This window comes from Buteo buteo, chromosome Z (genome assembly GCF_964188355.1).
Source record: "Buteo buteo chromosome Z, bButBut1.hap1.1, whole genome shotgun sequence".
Classification (NCBI taxonomy): domain Eukaryota; kingdom Metazoa; phylum Chordata; class Aves; order Accipitriformes; family Accipitridae; genus Buteo; species Buteo buteo.
Window position 1 is genome coordinate 77,679,566 of NC_134204.1, and position 15,755 is coordinate 77,695,320.

The 15,755-nt window shown below is 45.7% G+C and overlaps 1 protein-coding gene across 8 annotated transcripts in view; it reads right to left on the reverse strand.

The window, feature by feature from the left end:
• LOC142026649 (uncharacterized) overlaps nt 1-15,350 on the reverse strand; it is a 103,182-nt gene extending 87,832 nt beyond the window's left edge. For 7 of the 8 annotated variants that reach the window (XR_012648873.1, XR_012648874.1, XR_012648872.1 and 4 more), the window contains exons 1-3: nt 14,829-15,350; nt 14,551-14,661; nt 6,418-6,661 (exon numbers count right to left, since the gene is read on the reverse strand). Coding sequence is in view for 5 of the 8 variants with exons in the window: in XM_075019863.1 (XP_074875964.1) it covers nt 6,418-6,661; nt 14,551-14,628 (322 nt within the window). In the remaining 3 variants the exon portion in view is untranslated. The remainder of the gene's footprint in view (nt 1-6,417; nt 6,662-14,550; nt 14,662-14,828) is intronic. The other variant, XM_075019859.1, reaches the window with a different exon arrangement.
• Between the last annotated feature and the right edge of the window lie 405 nt (nt 15,351-15,755).

A 15,755-nucleotide genomic window follows, 5' to 3' on the forward strand; every position in this document is an offset into this window, starting at 1 on the left:
ATGCAGACGAGGTTCATCAGACAGCAGAAAATGATCTGTCCCTGTGTTCAGTGAATCTCAGTTCAAAGAACTCGTGGTATGAAGCTTGCAGGCTCAAGCCCCACTCAGAAGCAGTTTTGGAAAAGGCATGCTCACTTTTATAAAGCTAGGCAGTTGCACGTGAGTTTTGAGACTCAGGCTCAAGGAAAAGTTGCTTCATAGAAAAATCAGGAAGTTCTTTCCATTTGCAAGAGCAACCACAAAAGCTACGTGTTGGCATCTCGGTTTGTTGTATGGGTCACGTTCAGGTTTGTCTCCACATTCAGAAAGCACTGAAGACTTGTCTTCCCCACCTCCAGAGCCTGAAACACTTAGCAAATACTCTGAGCTCATCACACCTTGAACAGAAATCCTCTTGGAATAAAAATGCATCCTCTCTCCTCATAAATCAATAGAACAGAGATCACAAGAGCTAACACTGCATCAGCGTTTTAGGAAGAGACCAGAACTGGTCTAGTAGCAATGATCATGCATTTTGTTTATCAGTGTTGACAGCCTGTTCCAAGAAGGAGGCTAGGGGAGCCGGTTGACTTGTTTCTTTCTATTGTCTTCCCAGTCACTCCATATTCCCAAAGCTATTTATACCAACATCCAAGAGAGCTGAAATACTGGAACTAAGTTACTATGTTCCTTCAGTCCCAATCTCTTCATTGAACTTAGAAAAGAAAAGCAATTATTTTCTTCAAATGCTGATAAACATCTGTGTCATAAAACCTAATGCCGTCGTGGGTACAACTGCAATTCATGACAACAGTTCTCCAGCCTCTTCATCCTCATTAAGACAACTGGAAGGCAAGAACAGCTGGACTCTACGTGGCTCTCATTCACAGCTAGGTAGCTTGGGTGGCACTATCCCGTTTTGAAAGCTACTGAAAATAGGAACATTTCAGAACAGATCAAAGGATCGGCACAAACTCCTGAATGTGTTCCTCTGAAGATGGATTCACAGACTGCTTCAAACCATATGACCCCACATAGGATTATACGAAACCACCTTGTTTCCAGTCTGTATGGTGTTACGCTTAATAAGATGATGAGAAGCAGACTGTAAAACCATTATCTACTTCTGGTATAATCTAATTAAGGGTGAAGGTTTGTGTGCAGTATCTGCAAACCTAGCTGTATACTCATAATGTACTTTAGTCAGTGACTGAATTAGTCAAATCATCTCTGCCTTTGGGAAATTCATTCTTACATACTCAGAAACTCTGTAGATAAAAGAAGGTAAAACTCTTCTTGTTTATTAACTGAAATTAGCAGAAGGACTAGTTAACAGCACTTAGCTGTGTACCTTGACGCTCCTTACCGTTCTAACAACTCCAGATTACACTTAAAGATTCTTTTAACTCATTAAGAATAAAACTGAAAACAAAAATCCTAGAGTAAATTCATTTCTTGTTTGGTGCCTTTGAATATTTCTTTTATTGTGCACAAGCCACATTGATTTTTTTGCTATGGTTCTTAAGCTGAGAATAGGAATTCTTGAACAATCGGTTCATATAGCTACCACTGATACTATTGTAATTTAACAACCTTAGGGCACTGTAACATTATAATGTTTTCAGTATCCACTTATTTAGCTTAACTTCATACAGAATATATATGTGACATTTTGGATCATTTATTTCTGTAGGGGTGCATATACTAAGTTGCCCTTTATTCATGAAAATGCAAGACCAGTCCAAGACCATTCCTGTGTCCAGAAACACAATCCTTTCCCCATTGTGGAAGTATTGTATCCTGTGAAGACAAAAGACTTCAACCACTAAGTAGCAGTTTGTGGCACCTGTCACAATTTCAATCGTGGCTTGACCAGTCCTTTTCCTACCTACTCCAAACAACTAGAGGAGAAGCCAGATCTAGCCCAGTGTGATGGATGTTACGTTTGGACTATTGTATCTCACAATCTGAGTTGTATGTTATAGAAGCCACCTTAGTAGGAAGCACCCAATCCAACAGAGGACAAGCCTCACAAGAAACTGGGCAAGTGCAGTGGTAACCCAAGCTGAGCTCGCTTTGGAGCCCAACACCTCAACTCAACACACTGCCTCTCCTGTCCTGAGTGACCACCGTAACAGATGGAGACCCAGCCATGGAATAAATGAAGTCAATGGATATTTATGGACATTTGATGAGGACGGTCCTTAAAGTAAGGGGAGGATATAGGCGTGTATAACAAAGGATGGAAAAAGACTGCTGGCTGATGAGGATCTGTTGGGTAGTGGAGGACCTGAGCATGACACAAATGATACAGAATAGGAGGTAGACATTGTACTGCATCTGGCTGGGACGGAGCTGGTTTCCTTCACAGTGGTCCGTAAGGTGCTGTGTTTTGGATTTGTTACTAAACCAGCCTCGACAGCACGCTAGTGTTTTGACTATTGCCGAGCAGTGCTTGCACAGTGTCAAGGCTTTCTCTGCTCCTCACGCTGCCACCTTGTCCTCTTGTGGACAAGAAGCTGGCAGTGGACACAGCTGGGACAGCTGACATGAATTTACCACAGAGGTATTCCGTACCATATAATGTCAAGATCTGCAATAAAAGCTCAAGGAAAGGAGGAGGAAGCAGCAACACTCATGGTTATGGCCTTTGTCCTCCACTGGCCAATCAGCTGTCGCATGTGCTGAGACCCTGCTTTCCAGCAAGTGGCTAAACATCTGCCTGCTGATGGGAAGTAGCAAAAAAAGCCCCTCTTTGCCTTCCTGGTGCACACAGCTTTTGCTTCGCCTATTAAACTGCCTTTACCACAATGCATGAGTCTTTTTACCTTCCTTCCATTTTCTCCCTGTCCCATGGGAGAGGGCTGAGTGAGCAAGTGGCTGTGTGGGTGCTTATCTGCTGGACAGGCTCAACCAAGAGCATCCAGAAAATGCAGAATCCCAACCATGCATTGCCATGGCACCAGCCAGATCCTAAGGGAATGAAATCCAGGTGAACCACCTCAGAAAGTCTTATTCTGTGCTCTAATGAATTTTGCTGGGCCGCCCAGTAAGGCTTTCAGATGTAAGGCACCTCCAGGGGTCAGTGGGAATTCCTACCTCTGGATTTTTCAGGTCATGATTTCTCTCCTACCTCTCTGGCTGCCGAGATACTATCCTCAGAATCTGGCCTTTTCTAAAGACCCCTGGACCTGTTGTTTTCTGTGCTTGTACCCATCTCTGTCAACAGGACAGATGAGCACTGAAAGAGCAGTGTTTTGGAGGAAAAACAAGTAAGTCTGGGGAAGAAATGTAGCCTGTGATTGGTTTATACAACTATTCCAGTGCCTTAATTAGCTTTCTTACTAAAAAAAAAAAACAAAAAAAACCAAAAAAAACAAACAACAAAAAACCCAGAAGTAAGCAGATACAACTAACTCCTGTTCAAAGCCACCTGCAATGTCAAAAGTGCTCTTGGAAGACCTGCAGGAGGGATGGGGTGTGCACGGAACCAGAACTGGACAGTTTTGCCCTCACTTGGAGAAAAGAACGTCATGTGACTACAGGAAATTCTCTCTTGGGGCTCCTTTGCTATCGTTAGTCTTGGGGCTTAGCTTTCAGGGTTTACAACTGCACAGCACAGAACAAAATAAAAGCCTTATAATGCACAGTGTGGCATACCTTGCTTAAGCCATGAATTTTTCTGAGATTATTAGCACACCGTGGATGGTGTGATAACATGAAAGACCAAAGGTCAAAAGCAGAGTCACTTTAATCACCCAGAAGGTATCCTGATTCCCCGGAGGTGCATCTCCTGGTCTGTCTCATACTGCTCTGAAGCAGAATGGGCTCAGGCAAATACAGTTCAAGCTGAGCATTTACTAGGCATTAAGAGTGCTGCACCCTGCCTCCCCAGCTGCCAGGGAGCCAGCATTACTTATGACCACACTCCTAAGCTAAATCACAGCTTAATTACTTATATGAGCACTATAATAGACATCTTTGAAGAATTAATTCAGTATTTAGCTGGAGCATCTGATACAATACGCCCACAAAAATCCATAACGCCTTCCAACGTCAGTATTACACCTCACTATATGCTATGACCATTTGGACCCCCACTACAGCGTCAGCTCCAGGACACCATTTTGTCCTTAATTACAGAACAGGAATCTCCACTTTCTTACAAGAATTGAGAGCGGCACACAGTCAGATTCACTCCTGTAGACAGCAGTGGAGCTTGGTCACTAGCTTGGCAGAACGCATCAGAACTTTAAATGTGCGAGTCCAAACTTTGTGATTGTCTTAAGATTTCATACTTTGTTGTCTCTGTGTATTTACCCAAACCAAATACCTAATTCTTCTGATAGCTATTTATGGTACCGTTATAAACAGAAACCTACATTTTAGACACGTTTGGACCACATCTGTAAAACAAGGCAGTGCAAGAACTTTCAATTTCTTGCATTTGAGAAGGCTGTTTTACATGTGGTCTGAATACACATTTTGAAGGTTTGTAAAAATGTGTTTAGTCCTATTCAAGAAGGCCAAGGTGACAGAACATTTTCCTCCATAGAGAGAACGTAACATTCCCCGATGGAGTCTATTACCCAAAGGCAAGAGACTTGAACCTTCAAACCTTGTGCTTTGCCCAAAGGATGCATCTAATCAAAGCAGGTTTTGCACAGGCACACTTAACTGGTAGATGTAGTCCAAAACACATCTCACGACAGCAGGATGCACGTGTAGCTCCTCAAGAATACACAGACTCCTCTGGCCCAAAACTATCCAGAGCACCTCTCACTTCTTCTGAGATGAGCAACGTGCAACAACAGTGTAACATAATTGCTAATTAATTTACTGCAGAAATCTTAGATAAAAACCACCTCATTGCCAATTTGTCAAATTTGGCAGTCCAATGTGTCAAAACAGAAGCCAGCTGTGCCTCCTCCTTGCAAGCCGAAAATTACCGATATACTCTCCGCAGCCCCTGTGGCTGCAAACAAATAATATGTTCACATGGTACGCTTCTCTGGGTGAAAGTTGCCAGGTACTGCTTACAGCTTAACATGCTGGTTTTTCTTGTCACTGTTCAGTGACTGCACTTCACTCACAACTTGACTCTCATGCTACTCATTTAAATACCACACAGGGTAGATTCCTAATGCAGTTTTGAGCAGGAAAGAAAAAAATGAGGTTGATAGGCAAAGAAACTAAAGCTTTCCTAGGAAAACTCCCCCAGCACATCCTGCATGTACTGGGAATTGGTAAATTGGCAAACTGACTGGAGAATCAAACCCTGGCAGTTACTCGTGATGTTGCCAAATTTAAGCCAGGGTGAGTAACTGCACTACACTACAATACTCTCCATTATTCAAGGTCAGCTTTGGCTGCCTTTGAACCCCCTTACTTGGCTAACCCACTTAGATGCCATGTCAAAGCCTGTGGCCATCCTGGACCTGCGCAGTGTGAGTTGCAGCCCTGCTACACCAGCCAGTCCGTCAATATCCCAGAGGACACTGGTCTCCACTGAGATAGCTGCCCTTGGAGAGAGGTTTGCACAAATGACATAAAGCAGCTAAAGCATCGCCTCAATTCTCTAAACCTCATGAGTGATTCAGCACTGGATGAAAAGTGACTGGTGTCCCTGTTTTCTGAAGAACACTCCTTCTGTACACAGCACAGTGAATCTATACCACTGACAACTCATTTTTAAGAGAAAGGATTATTCTCTGTCTGGTGGCATGTTGAGGCAGGAGCTTTGTTTTGCCAAGCCAGCAGGAACTGGAAGAATCCTTCCATTTTGAGTGAAGCAACAGAACAGGTCCCAGGAAATGTTATTTAACTGCCTGCGGAGGTCAGGTAAAGTTTTGCCCAAGCAGAGCTTATGCTGGCTACCACTGTGCTGAGCAGTTTGTATGTAACTGATGGGCTAGTGTCAAATGTTGTGTTGCTCAGACACACAACCTCTCCAAAAAATTCATTTATGCTGGCAGGACGGTAAATAACTTTTTCTCACTTACTTAATTGGATTCTAGTTACTCTCAGATACAAAAATATTTTCAGAACCTGTCCGTTAAGATTTGCCAGCAGAGGATGGACCTGTCATTTAAACCTCCAGTGCAATACATCTGTGTGCAGAAACCAAAACAGACCTCATGGCTCTATGCAGAAACAGCAGGAAGCAAGAGAGATGACATTCAGCAAATACGCCGTCCACCCGCTTTAGATACCGCAAATCCAGAAAAGTGCCAAATTTTAAAGGAACTGGCCTCTTGAATGCAGGTTGGTTTGCATGCTGTGGTATGGGCAGTTCAAGAACACAAGAATGACATATACTGCTTTGAACTTCACTATTTTACACTAGTTACAAATTTTCTCCCCCTCCCAGACTAAAGTGGGATAACTTTCTCCAGTTTTGGAGATGATTAGTTGGAGATGCCATTAACTGCACTTCACCTGCAATAGCTCGTGAAAGGGTGATGGCTCCTCGTGGGTAAATCTGCATCCCAGAAGCTAGCACTTGAGTGGACAGCGGTGGGATAAAACATGGCGGGATATCTGCACAGCACCGAACATCCACCAATTTTTCATTCCGTTCACTTTCGTACGCTGCTACGATTTCCAAGATGGAGGTTTTCCTCTTCTCTCTGTCTGTGCCATTGTCAGTGCCTTCCACTGCAGTGGCTCCTTCTGGTGGCTCCTAAGAAGAAGATCAGAACAAAAAATGAAACTGCCTTCTGCACCTCAACGTGGATGGGGAACACACACCTGCTTGTGGGCCACGTCGGCAGCGTTGCGCTACAGCCATTTCAAATCTCAACACGGCAACCATCTCCTTTCCTCCCTAGCAGCCTGGGTGCCTGCACAAACCGTCCTGGTAAAGCGGCATTCTGCTAGTAACCTCTTTTCCCTGGCACACGCTCCTGACATAATGAAATACCTGTCCTGAGGCAGGATCAGTGAGGAAGACACCAGGAGATACTTTGCATCCAATCACAGAAGAAAAGGTTTGCAAACTTGCCGTTTTCAAGCTGTCTGCTGAAAATCAGCAGGGGTCACCCAGACCAGGGTATTTCAGAGATTTTCACTGAAGCCCAGGAAACAACGCTAGCCTTCTGAAATGCCAGAACTGTGCATGAATACTTCCTCCGCTAAAAGAATTACTTATTCTGGGAACCACATGGTAAGGCTTGAAAGAGTTTTGACAGTTTATTCAGCAGTTCTACTAACCAAACAAAATAATGTTTCTCAAAAAGACAACACTCGTTTCTCTTAGAATCTGTTTTTCTTCACTGACTCTCTCAGGTCAAACAAACCCGCTTTATTCCCACTCACTAGCTACCAGATACCTGAAATTCCGTCAGAACAGTTACACATCCAAATATTATGGCACAATGTTCACTATTTAGAAAAGTAAAAATAATTTAAAAAAAAAAGGTTAAATTTCTGACAGGGTCTTAGAAATCTAATAACCAGTAAAACCACATTACAGAGAGGTGTGAGCTAGAGGCAACACACAGCATGTTGCTCAGGGAATGAATAAAAACCCAAACACACAAGTGCGTTTCGAGCTGTGAAATGTAAAAATGATACAGTATGTGTATTTCACACTCAAGCTGTGGCATTCATGTGCTAATGGCAATTACCAGACCTTGATGACAACAGCAGTCCTTCCTAAGAAAAAGAAAGCAAGTTTCTAATTGTTTGAAGAGGATTTGTTTGACTCTTGACAAATGATTTCCAACAGAAAATGCCATTTTGGGAGAAGAAAGCCCTGACTTCAGAAGACAATACAAATGCTTTCATTTCAATTAGAACTTGTTTTTCACAGCTTCCGAAAACTCGGTTTCAAAAATGTATGAAGGACAAAGAAGGCAAGGACTGGATTGCTCAAAGACAGACAGAACTGGTTTTGTTAAATCAGTTAGTTCAGGGACCAAACGGAAAGAAGGTGGGGCCTCTGGGTGTGGATTTCAAGAAACTTGGTACTTCTTGGCTGTGGTCACGCACTAACGTCTTTGGTGTCACTGCTGATCTGGGCAGTCTCTCTCTCACAGACATTTTTTCCTTTGATGCTGCTGGACTTAGGTGGATTCATGCCAGTACAGCCAGCTCTGTAGTACCGTCGGGAATGAGAAGATGAACTGTCGTTTCTCAAAAATGGTAAACCCTGTCCTGCTCAGCCAGAAGAAGTGAAACGCTACATTTTGTCTAAGAGCCCCAAGGCGTGAGCTCTACCAAGGACCTTGTGTAGGTCCTGAAAAGCAACCAGCCAAGCCTTCGAAGACAGGAGCCCGTTTCCTCCTGGATCAAACACGATTCATTTTACAGTGATGAAACTACACGACCCAGACAAAGCTAATGAAAGAACTAAATTGACCTCTCTCTTTCGCAGTACTGCTAAAAGCACAAAAGACCAAACAGCTTCCCACTAACCAGTGCCGTTTCCATCCTAAGGCAATCACTGTGATGATGTTGTGGAGATAGCTTGTGAGGCACCCACAGCCAGCAAAATCGTGAACTGCAGCGTTGTCTTCCCCAGCTATTGTAGCAATAACTTTTTACACTATTTTTTAAAAAGGCATCCCCATTGGCCAGTGGAAACTGAAGAAAAGCAATTCCCCCTTGTCCATGCAGTGGCTCCTTGCTGCAGAGAAAACCACAGGCTGCTCTGTGTCACAGCAGAGATGAACAGTCACTCCAATTTTAAAGTAGTTCAGTTATCAGTTGCCACGATGATACCAAAGCTAAGGGCAACATCAAGGGACAGCAATCACAGAGAAGAGTTGCTAGTGAGACTGGGGTATCTCCAATGAGTAAACCAGGATTACAAACCATTTTTAACTGAAGTGAGAGATTGTTCACAGCCTCTCTCTCTCCTAGCCCATCAAATGTTCCTTTTTTTCTCTAGGCAGTTGATATTCCATTTTTTCTCCAAGCTGTACAAAGGTCAGTGTCCTACACAGCAGCTGGCAAAGGTTACTCCACTGTCTTTCCTCATGTGTAGTGTGACATTTTGGCCATGCTTTAGCTAAAAGAATTTGGCAGACTGTAGAAAAAAAAATGCACCCAAAAATGACAGCTTTGAATTTTTTACCAGTGGTTTCACAAGATCAGAATCTTCAGACCAAATTCTCAGAAAATTGGGGTTTTCCCCCCTTTAGATACAAGCAAAGATACAAATCCACAGTCACTGAAGCAAAGGTATTCAGTGCAAACTTAGATGAATCAAAAATGCAGAAGACCTATTAATCAGGACAGTCATTTGGGTGACTCTGAACTTTCCCCAACTACCTCTACGGGAGGTATGGAGAAGGCAGAGCCAGACTCATGCCAGCTGGAGTAAAGCAGATCTCTGGTTACCACAAAGGTGGTCAAACACCTGAACTGGGGGGGGCGGGGCAGAGAGGCTGTGCAGTTTTCAGCCTTGCAGGTATTTGAACTCAGCTGCCCACGGCCCCAGGCAACCTGAATCAGATGGCCCTGCTCTGAGAGGGGGATTAGTCCAGAGGCCTCCAGAGGTCCTCTCCAACGTGAATTGCTCAATCAGTTCTACCTCTTACAGTCAATTAATTCATGCATCCATCAGGCTGCAATGGAGTATAATTCTATCATTGCTTTTTTATCATAACATTCAGCTTTAAGCACAGGAATTTTGACTTGGCAACATTCGGTGAAATGCCAGGATCCTTCAATAAAGGATATAAATAAATAGCTCCCGTCGGAAGGGTGTGTTCCTCTTCCCCTGCTGTCCTGTTACACGGAAAGAACTGGTCCACCAGGAACCACCTTCAACAGGTCCACAAAATAACAATCTTTTCAAAGATCTCTGCTCAGGTAAATGCTATGCTGGCAGATTTTGTGAGGGAATGGTAACTTTTTCAAACACCTTCAGCTAACAAGCTTCTAGAACAGAATCAACATTGCTGAATAATTAAGTGCTGCTAAACTATTCTATCGCCCGCATCTATTATTCTCCCACTTCAACAACACTGTTCCTCCACCTGAGTAAGCCAAAACCAAACTCCCTGCTTATTCTTGTGCAAACAACAGGAGCTTTGGGCTACTCGTTTTACATAGGCCACTGAAATCATTCATACATTTCTTTTCCTGAACTGTGATGTTAGTATCACCAAGCATGCATTTCTGCAAATAAAATGCTAGGACTACACAAGAGACAAAACCATGTCCTCAATTCTTGAGAATGAGAATACATAATCTGCTGTCGTGTTATTCTGACTCTCCAAAACAGTCCAACGTAGGCCAAGGCATCCATTTGTCTTAAAAAACACCTTCTATCCATCTTCCATGAGAACATTTTTGGACTGATAGCTAGAACCCGTATAAATCCTGAATCACCAGAATCTGCTGTACGCAAAGTCTTTGATGGTACTTGTACACCAACTCTCCCTTCTCAGAAGCGTGCTGCTCCCTTAGCCTGGCCTTCAGGTCACAGCTCCACCACCCAGTTGCTGTGTGACCTACGAGAAGAGTTTGCTTCCACTACTGTCTCTGTCCATCCTCGCTCTCCCAAGACCGAGAGACATGTTCCCTGACCTGACGGCTTGGGGGCAGGCTGCTAGCAACCAGCAACTCATCTCTGTTCATCAGCTTTGGAGGTCTTCTGTACACACAGTCTCTTTTGTCCTGCAGGATGCAATTTGCGTGGTTTAACGGTGTGGTTTGGGAGTGGTTGTGGCAGGACACAGGCATTCCCACTCCTCTGGTATGGCCTCCCAAAGGAACCTCTCTGCTTCTAATCTTGACTTGGATTCTTTTGTCTCCTTTGACTCATTAACAGCCCTCGACAAAAGTAATGCGAGCCTTTCACTGTATAGTGATAGATAGATAGGCAGCCCACAAAGGAAAAGCAGCTGTCAAACAGGGTTTGGAATGACACTGTAATTGCTTTAGATTGTGCAATTAAAAATCAAGAATGCTCACATCCTTTGACAGAATTACGGTTTTAGTTGCTGCAAACCAACCATCAATATCTCCACAAACTTCTGCGTGGAGAAAATGGCATCTAGTAGCTATTTAGGAACATTTCCTATGGACAGCAAGGTTACTACACAGCATCAAGATCAGCTGTAGGCACAGCAAATTTTTGGACAACAGCGTAAAATCCAAACTTTTGCTCAGTCCCACAGTTTCAAACCTTCAGACTCTGATACAGTCTGAGCTGACATCCTGAGGAAAATCACCTTGGGCATTCCCTAGATGTATCGTGTTTCAGCTAGCGCATCCCTGGGCTGATGAAAGAGCTTTGAGGTGGAGGGAATCCAATCTCCTTTCTGTAAATGAGGAAAGCCTCTGAGAGACATGCAGCTAATTTCCCCAGGAGGTAGGGCATGAAAGAGACACCTGTCCTTGGTTTTCTCTTGGCTTCTTCATCAGTCCACTACAGGTCCAAAGAGGATTTAAGTGTTCAGGGCCTGCCAGTTCCAAAAGCACATCCCATGGGTCACCCTGGTTTACTGCTTCATTTCCACTGTTAGCAGAAGCTTGGCATTTTGCTGAGATCAGCAAAGGGATTTCAACAAAAAGTTTTTTCATATGCTTCCCAGATGGGAGGACAGTGGTCATGCCTTAAAGCACAGGATTTTACAGAAAAACACGGGTTTTGCATGAAAGACGCCTCATATATACACACACAGATGAGGACAGCAGCTGTATTAATTCCACCAATGGTAGTAACTTCTGCAGGCTCTGCCAGAAACACTGGCTGAGAAGGTTAAAAAAAAACAATTGAAATCCACTTTTACTTCTAGGTGCCTTACTGTGCATTTGCTTAAATGTGGTTGCTTCAAAAGAGTTCCTTCAATTAATAACTACAGGTGGAAAGGCAATTTTCCCTCCATCATGGTTCACTGCCCTTTTTTCATCTGCCTATAGCACACAGCTTCTAGCTATTATATCCCAGTAGACTGTCTTGCACTAGAGATCAGGTACATTGCCTTGGAAGAAAAGTTGTTTTCTATTAATCAGTTTTTCAGTTCTTGCTAATGTTCTATGCTGCTGACATCAACAGAAACATTATTGCCCCGTAACGACGTATTGCCACATTTCACTGCACTGTGGTATTACTACCACTGTTGATTCACCTAGAGCCCTAACCATCACTCTCTCTCTCTGCAGACAGCAATTTCACACAAAAAGATTTCACTCTTCTTTGACATTAAAATATACTCCCACTTTTCCTAGTCCACACTGAAACAGTCTAATTTAGTCAGCCCATTTTTCTTTAGGAGGCCTCTCTGCAACAAAGTCGGGCTTTGTGAATGGAGAGCTGCGCTGCCACTGCCTTGCAGCTTGCACGGCTGCTCACACCCACCACAGAATAAGCAGAGTGAAGCTCTCCTGCCTCGTCTGCAGTGGTACAAATACCACAAAAGCAGACAGCAATGGCAAATTGCGAACTCAGTCTTGCAGCAGCAGCAGCTTGTAGTCCTCACCTAACATCGCTTGGTTTAGACAAAGTTCTTATAACACAATCTCAGTTCTGGCCTGAGGGGAGCAACCGAGTCCTCCCAGACTTGAGAGAAATACCACAGGCTTCATGGGGATGAAGATGCAGTGCAGGGCAGCGGGCTGGTTCACCTCACTCTCCCTGCAGAGCAAGGAGAGGGAGAGAAATGGCTGGGGCAGGCAGACTTGCCCAACAGAGGAAACACCACTGGAGGGAATGCTTGAATTGATCCTCTTTGTCTCAGCCACGGTGCTCCCACGACAGGAGACAGATGTTGCCACTGCTTCCCTGCTGTGGTGCGAGCCCACCACAGACTATGCTCTCCAAAGCCCTGGGACATGGTGCCTTAAGAGAAAATGTGATAAACTGTGCCACTGGACTGAAGCTGTTAAAAGGTCACTTGGTCAGAAGAGAGGGCTGGGCATGCCAATACCATTAAACACACCTGCAAGGTTTAGTCAGTCTGCCAAGAAATTGGAGAAGTTGGGCTGCCTCCTGCAGCTGGGCTCTACAACCAGCTCTACACCAGCAGCAGGCTGCCTGCCACCAGTCCCCATAGCACTCGTGCCACATATACCACAGCCTGGAAACCCGAGCTGCACTTCTGCAAGTTTCTGACAAAGACCAAGCGTGTTGTCTCCACGACATGCCTGAGCTACCTCAAAGTTCGCTAATTCAGATACCCATAGCAACACAGATGCAACAGGAAGACAGCAGCAGAGGTGAATATTCCACATACAAACCAAGCTGCTTGCCTGGATTTGACATTTCCCAGTTACGCTGTTACAAGAAGATGGCTTAGCCAGCTTTAGGCCGTTCCGGCCATGCCTGCGTAAGCTATGCCCACATCCCAGCTGTAACATAACCCTGTGCTGTCTCCACGTAGTTTCTGTACTTTGGTGTACTGACACTTATAGAGCTGATTGCAAAGAGCACCAACTAAAAATTCTTGCAGCTGCGTAAGTTACTCAGAGGAAAAATGCTTACTGTAAAGTTGCACACGCAGTGGATCTTTGACTGGACACAGCTCAATACTGTGTGAAAGGCACAAAGCAGCTCGTGAAACAGAAATTAGTATTTCCTCATAATATGGGGGGTGCCTCACGAGCGTGAAAAATGGAACAGAGATAAATATGAAAGGTCAAGAAAAAATCCCACACTCTTCACTTTCCAAGCAAAAACCTGACAGGTTCTGAAAATATAAAAGCCATCTGCCCAGGTCCGGCAAACTCACATTTTACTCACAGACAAGGAAATGAGCAATTTCTTTTAAAATCTGTATTTTTCCCATGTTTAGGCTTCTCCTGGGACCTCACACAGTGTTAATAAAATCTTTTGCTATTCTGGACATAATGTCAGAAACGCATATATGCTCCAAAAGACAAGAAGTTTATATTGACTAGACCAAGAGCCACCACCTTTGATAAAATCTGCATGCACAAAAGAAACGCATTAAGCCACCCGCAAAAAGCCCAACATTATAACTCAGTGCAGGCCTGCTGAATTTTCAATGGATCAAAATTAATTATATACTTCAGGGCTATTTTGCATGAGCCAGGGACTTTTCGCCTTCGCAGGTATAGTTAAACATTCAGATGCACTGGAGAATTACATCATTAAACGTGCTGCAGAGTACCTTAAAAATGGACTTCTGCCAAAAGTTTGTTTGTTTTGCACTGCAACTTCCTGTCTGACTCCTGCTAATGATCGTTGCTATTACTTCTGTCTGAATCACTTAATCATCTGACTGGGGGGGAAGGAGGGAAGGAAAAAGAAAGAGGGGAGAAAAAAAATCTAACCAGGCCGAGCAATGCCTTTGGTCAATAGAGAATGGAGTCTTTCACAGAAGTCGGCTGCCTCCTCGGGTCACTGCTCTGAGATGGTACCTCTACCCTCATGAGGCTGCAAAAGGCCACAACCCTACCGTTTCCTCTGCCTGTGCCAGCGTGCCAGAAACCCAGCTGTCACATTGCTACCGAGAGACAGTCAGAGCATCCACAAACGCTGGTGTCTGAAGGTTCCCCCACCCTACAGCAGCAGCTCTTCCCTGCCCTCACCTCTCCACCTGCGGCAGAGCAGCAAAGCCCCCGTCCCACAGACCTCCCTCCCTCAAGTCTCACCTCTTTCGCTCCCATGCTCGCAGACATCTTCCACATTTGCTTTGCAAGTGTGCCAAGCTGTGCCTCATTAACACTCATGCAGTACAGAGATGCTCAGTCCATATTTAAAGACTAAAGGAGAGAAACACAGAGATTAAATTACTTGTTAAAAAACCCCACATGAAACTCGTATCAACAGAGACGCAGCGGATTTCAAAGGCAGTGCTGCATCACTACGCTCTTGGCCACTGACGCGCAGCTGCACGTCTTCGCGTGGTGACATGCTGTCAGGTGCTTACATTTTAGCTTGCCTGTTACTCAGGCTTTGCCTTCGCCCAGGCCTCCCGCTGAAGCACACGCCGCAATGAAGAACAGGCTGCCCGATGGCTACCCACGGCCAGGCACGCATCACTCCCAGCGAGAAGGATGCAGGGGCTACAACACACACCTTCACAGGAACGGCACGCCATGTTATCCCTCGACGCGCGGCAGTCTCGCAGTCGCTGTGTCAAGACGTGGGATGCGGCGGACCCTGGCCGAGGATCTGCCGCCCCTCGAGGCCGCGCACTACGTGAAAGCAGACTTGAACGACCGCCACCCAGCGCTGTGGGGAGACGCGGCCCTTCGGGCACCCTCAGCACAGCGGTGGCCCAACAAAGCTGTTCCTACAGCCGCCAAAGCCGCGTTCTACCCTGCCCCCGCTGCAGAGCGGCGGCGTTCACTCACTACCTGAGCTCACGGTGCACACACAAAACTCCCGCGGCCCTCGGCGGAGGCCGGCGGCAGCCCGGCACTGAGAGGGGCCGGCGGCCGCCCGGGACTCTGAGGGAACCGGCGGCCGCCCGGGACTCTGAGGGAACCGGAGGCCGCCCGGGACTCTGAAGGAACCGCCGGCCGCGCCGACCCGGGCGGGGCCCGCGTGCTCCGCAGCGTCGGCCGCCCTGATTGGCCCGCGCGCTCGGGACCCCTCTCCAGGAGAAGGGGGACGTGACCAGCTCGCCCGCGGCTAATGGCCGCCTGCCCACAAGATGGCGCCCCTGGGGTGAGGCGCAGGGGCCCGCGGTCGCACCTGTGGGGTGGTAGTTGTCTCTGTACCGTAACCTGTGAAAGAAGGACAAGCAGGTGTTTAATACCGCGGTTGTGAAATCGATGAGAGGGACTGTGACAGTGTTACCTCGCCATCGAGGCTGGCCTGTGCGGGAAGCCGCTGGGAAGCCATGTGGCAC